General features: G+C 34.8%; 1 protein-coding gene across 1 annotated transcript; it reads right to left on the reverse strand.

Moving 5' to 3' along the window:
• Positions 1-1,959: 1,959 nt before the first annotated feature.
• LOC124931831 (ubiquitin carboxyl-terminal hydrolase MINDY-3-like) lies at positions 1,960-5,111 on the reverse strand. The gene is made up of 7 exons (XM_047472403.1): positions 4,330-5,111; positions 4,149-4,227; positions 3,967-4,058; positions 3,527-3,647; positions 3,279-3,455; positions 2,987-3,058; positions 1,960-2,892 (listed from the first exon to the last, which is right to left on the reverse strand). Exons 1-7 carry the CDS (start codon positions 4,755-4,757, stop codon positions 2,122-2,124), a joined length of 1,740 nt encoding a protein of 579 aa, XP_047328359.1. The 5' UTR covers positions 4,758-5,111; the 3' UTR covers positions 1,960-2,121.
• Positions 5,112-5,370: the final 259 nt, after the last annotated feature.

Consider the following 5,370-nt stretch of genomic DNA (forward strand, 5'->3'; position numbering starts at 1 on the left):
AACTACTCCACATCAAAATTCATTTGTTTTTCCAACCAAACAACTATTTAATTAGTACATTTGTCAAACATTTTTTGTTTTTGCTATAACTGGTTTTAATGATAAATTTTTAGATTAAAAATGTTATATATAGTTATATTTTATTTCAAAACATTATCTAATCTACATCCATATTCATATAAGTAGCAGATTAAAACAAATTAGTCTATTAATTTGGTCTCTTTTGTTATGATTGTAACTTCCTTAATATCACAATTCTGAGTGTAGTAAAATTGTTTAAATTTTTTGTTTAAATATCTTTATTTTGTGATCAGATTTTTTTAGATAAATTTATGGAAGTGATGGTAAGTATTATATTTCTTGATAAATATTAGTAATTTGATTAGGAAAGTATTGAAGCAAGAAAATAGTATCATTTTGATTAATGTTGGCAATTTGAAACGGTAACTTAACTAAATTGTCTTGGTTTAACTGGTAGCCCGGTTAAGTTATTATTCTGCCCTTCAAGCTTGCCAACACTAAAAGTTATAATTTCATCGACAAACTCTAACCAAAGATGAGACGGGATGATATATACTCCGAACACTATAAATACAATTAAATATATAAAATCGTAAGGATATTTATTTATTCATTATATTTTATAATAATATAATTTTTCAATATATTATAATATATATTAAATTAAAAATTCGTTTATATAATTTTTTAAATATTTTTTTTAAAGAATATGGTATAGACGGTATTCGTGATTCAAAGAAACCGAACATGACAAAAGTAATGATGACAATTTGAAATCGTCCCGCAATAACCAAACCAAATTACCCTGTTTGTGGCGGGTTTTCCCCGATTTAACCGGTAGTTGACCGAGGATGGGGCGAAGATAATATTTTTGTCTCCTGCCCCGATCTCACCCTGATTCCGCCAGAACATATAAATACAATTAAATATATAAAAATCCTAATATATTTATTTATTCATTATATTATATAAAAAAATTAAGTTTATTTTTTTATAGTAATATAAATTTTCAATGTATTACTTTATATATTATATTAAAAAATTCAAAACAGTATCCCACGAAATCTAACGGGGACACGGATAATAGTAAAAAAATTTAAGAAGTAAAAATGGAACGGAGATGATAAATACATTTCCCACTTCGAACCGTCTAATTGTCATCCCTAAATAAGAGTAAAAAATTTAAAAAGTAAAAACGGGACCGAAATGATAAATACATTTTCTGTCTTGAACCGCAAATCATCCTTAAATAAGATGATAGTAAAAAATATTCTTAAAATAAAACCATAGTAAATGCATTGATAGCTTCGTTACCATCCCTAATTTTGTAGGAAGAGAGATGAAGACAAGAAAAAAAGGAACAAAGAGAAAGTTGAAAATAGCCTTTCACCGGCCTGCTCATAACCAATAAACCGCCCTCTTCTTCTCCAAGTAATCAAATTCTCTCTCCTCCATTAACTCCACGGCACGGCCTGCAAATATTCTCTTTCTAAAAAACCTCATTTCCCAGTCCCAGCAAAACGAATAATAATATAATCCAATTCTTCTTCTTTCCTCTTCTTCTTCTTCTTCTCTGAAAATGTCTCTCCTTCTTGCTTCACCATCTTCAACAACCACTCGCCGTGAAAACATCTATCTACCGCACGATGACCGTTCATCCGTCGTCTACAACCTAATGGTTCAGTAAAATCCAAGGAAATGAAGGAAGGAAAGAAGAAAGGAAGAACAGAAGGAATCGATACAATGCAATGTAGGTCTTTCTTACCGGCAGACAGAATGGAGCCAGGCAATAGTAGCGATATAGATTATGATGATACTTCACTCATAAAACCCTAAACCCTAATTTTCTTGTTTTTGTTTTACTTACTACTGAAACTTGTTCTTAATGGAAGAAGAAACAAAACCCTTGTTTTACTTATTTTGTTTACTCAATCAATCTAGTTTATAATTGTAGTTTGTAAAGAAAACCAATTTCCCAATTCCTCAATTCAATTTCAGTCTATAAATTGTCTAAAATCCAAATAAATAAATAGTCTACATTACACTTCTTCTTTCACTTTCCAATCAATAAACCAAATCCAATGAAGGAGACTTCTTCTTCTACACAATACTTGGTGAATCTCCAACCCAGTTGCAAACAGCTCTGGGCCATCTTGTTCGGATGCAATCAACCAACGGGGCGTGCTGCGACACCGGCTCCGAATCAGCAGTAGAACTCGTAGAAGGCGTCAACGACATGAATTCCTCAGGAGTCCACTTGGGGGGAACTGAAACTCTCAATTGAGTAAACCTCGGCCTTTGTATTAGCATCTGGCATCCAGGAACTGATTTGGCAATACCATTGAAATGGTAAACGTTGAATACTTTCTTCCCATTTAAGCCAGTTGTATCCTTTAACCCGCCGAGACGATTGTCTAAATCCAGGAGCGTCTGCCAGAATTCGCTCCACACGATGAAACCCGAATTGCAGAGATTATCCATCTTCTGCATGGGGAGACTGATGCTTGTCTCTTTCAAAACTTGATTGAAGCCTTCGACGCTGATGAAACCGCCACCCCCGCTTTGATCCCTTGCGTCAAAAGCTCTTCGCACCTGGGATTCTCGTCTTTCAAATTCATTCTCATCCTGGACTGATGAATCCAGAGCGAATAGGACTGTATAGTGCGACTCGCTTCCGACAACCCAGATTGGCCATCTCGGGCATTTGAGAAACTGACCAACTTTGCAGAAGTTCAAGGATTCCATTAGTGTTAGGAATCCTACTTGCACTTTTTTTGATATCCCTCTTAAGGACATCCCACCACCTAAGTCCATTTGCCCATCAAACACATGGGCCACAGCTTCACCACACAGTAATAAATTTACAATTTCCTGTTTCCCAAGTTTGCACCAACCAAAATTACTAAACAAACAAACAAACAAATTCTTTTACAAATGAAGCATAGTCACTGCTAAATGTAAGTACCTGTGATGCATGCCCGAATGGAGCAGTAACCAAAGGTTGGGTCGGATCATCCCTTTCCGCTTGAATGCAATCCTAGAAGGGTAAGTTAAGAAACAAAAGAAGAATTAACTCTTGTTTTAATGTTTGAATAAATAACCTCATCAATCAGATCAAATCAACTAAAATATTTATCACTTTTTTGATGAAAGAAGACCTAACCCATTACACAGTTCATGAGCTGATCCAAGAAACTTTCTAAACAGGATAATTTTAGCGAAATGAAAACTATATACGAGGTTGAGGAAGAACATACCAGTCCCCTGGAAAGTAAAGCAGAAATGAGAAACAGCAATGCTCCCATCCGGCTGTTGAAAACTGGAAGCATGGTTTCAAGTCTTTCTATTGCCTCTTCTTTTGATTTATAAGACTGAACTCTCAGAACTTTTTGCAGCTCAGAACCAGAAAAGCCATCAAGAGATTTTGCAATCACCTGCAAGGAACTAAATAAGCATCGCGAACAAATAGCAATCATATACCTCTGTACCATAATTATATACTTACATCGTTCATAGAACTTTCAGATCCCTGATTCGTATTGTTGAAAATGCTCAGATTTGCAACAACAGCTTTATCACCGTTTCCACACAAGAATAGAATCTCCGCCATACTTTTGGTTAGAGCCCTACAACCCAATGAAAGAGGTTATAGCAAGTTCATCAGAAGCTAAAATAAAAGGAAATATAAACTCCCTCAATGGTTTGATATACATTTTAGAAAGAATAAAGAATAGTTAGCAAATAATTGACATTAAGAACTTAACGGAGTTAACAAGAAGCTAACGACAATAGCTAACGACAAGAAGCTAACGACAATAAATAATTGCGCAGCGCCAATTTTAAATATTCATAAAGCAAAATGAATTTGTATCCAAATATGAAAACCTAACTTCCTTTATGATTTACAAGCAAATAAAGGTGCACAAATCAGAAAACAATCATCACCTTGACTTTTCTTCATCAGTAAAAGATGTAAGATCTTCAACAGGTGCAACAGATTCCTCTGAAGAGAACAACAGATGTTTGAGTAGATAAGCCTGAAACAAAACCATATGAAGAATTATCAAAACAACAAACTTGAAATGATTTATAAAAATGATAAAACATCAAGTAGAAGCATGAATTACTTGAATTGCAGCCAATACGCCACAGGGCCCTCCTTCGTGCTGCACTAATCCCATGGATGTATCGCGATCAGGACTAAACCTATCACAAAAGAAAGTGCAGAAAACATCATTTAACCTAGTTAGTTTCGTCTACCAATCTAATTCAATCTGATCAAGAACTAAAACTACAGTTTCAACTAACCTGATTCCCTGATTGCTCCACTGAGCTATAATGGCTTTCGTAACATCATCTCCAAACACAATCGAAAACAACTTGTTAGCTTCAACAGGTGAAAGTTGAATGCCAAAGTTGGTCTGGGAATCATGGGAATCATCAGAAACAGTCTGCATTAGCGTATCAGAAGAATTCCCAACCTCTGCCTGCTCAAAAATAACATCTTTCTCCACCTTCGTCGTCTCAGTTGGATCAGCTTCGTTCGTCATAGACAGCATTCGCTTCTCGGCCGCCGCAGCCATAAGGTCTCTCTGGAGTCTCCTTGTGATCATCTCCGACTCCTCACCTTCGTTTGTAGTATTTTCCCAAGGCTTACTCCTCTTGGGTTCAGGAGTTTCTAATTGCATACTCATTCGTACGGCCATCTTGAATTCCTCGTCATCGTGATCGGCCATTCTATGATTGAATTAGGGAAAGAAAGTAAACCCTAATCCCAATTCAGACTGAAATCGAATTTGGGTTGTCTTCTGAGATCGATACAAAGAAGAGGCGGAGAAAAAGGAATGAGGGTGGCGCAGACAGAAATTAACATGTATTTATACTACCTGAAAGAGATCTATATAAGGATAATTTGAGTTACGAATTCTAAACCCTAAACGCAAACGAATCAAAGAAAGAAGACGTATATGGTATGTTATCTCGCGTTGTTTTTCCTTCCTGGGACTGACTGATCTGAATGAACAAAGGGACTTCCCAGAACGACGACGCTTTGGGATTTGTTCTTCAACACAACCTAAACACTAACACAAGAACAAGATGATCACAAATGTTGTAAAGTAATAGTCTTTAAATTAAATAGATAAATAATAATAAAATAATAGGTCAAAATAACTGACTTTACTTTATTCTTGGTAAATTATAAGAGACTTCTAGTTGAAATTTTATAAAAATAGTTAATTATATTTTTGCAAAATATTTATTTTCAGGTTTAGGAATAGAAATATGTTTACCCACAATATACAAAAATTAAAAAAAAATATTTAAATTGATAAATTATACTTACCTTTT

This window comes from Impatiens glandulifera, chromosome 3 (genome assembly GCF_907164915.1).
Source record: "Impatiens glandulifera chromosome 3, dImpGla2.1, whole genome shotgun sequence".
Lineage (NCBI taxonomy): Eukaryota > Viridiplantae > Streptophyta > Magnoliopsida > Ericales > Balsaminaceae > Impatiens > Impatiens glandulifera.

Bases quoted from the DNA above. Each gene is read 5' to 3' on its own strand.
- LOC124931831 (XM_047472403.1), bottom strand. From the start codon at position 4,757: ATGGCCGATCACGATGACGAGGAATTCAAGATGGCCGTACGAATGAGT. The intron at 3,648-3,966 runs GTGATGATTGTT...ATTGGGTTGTAG, and splicing joins ACTGATGAAGAAAAGTCAAG to GGCTCTAACCAAAAGTATGG. The intron at 3,059-3,278 runs GTATGTTCTTCC...TTACCCTTCTAG, and splicing joins CTTTACTTTCCAGGGGACTG to GATTGCATTCAAGCGGAAAG.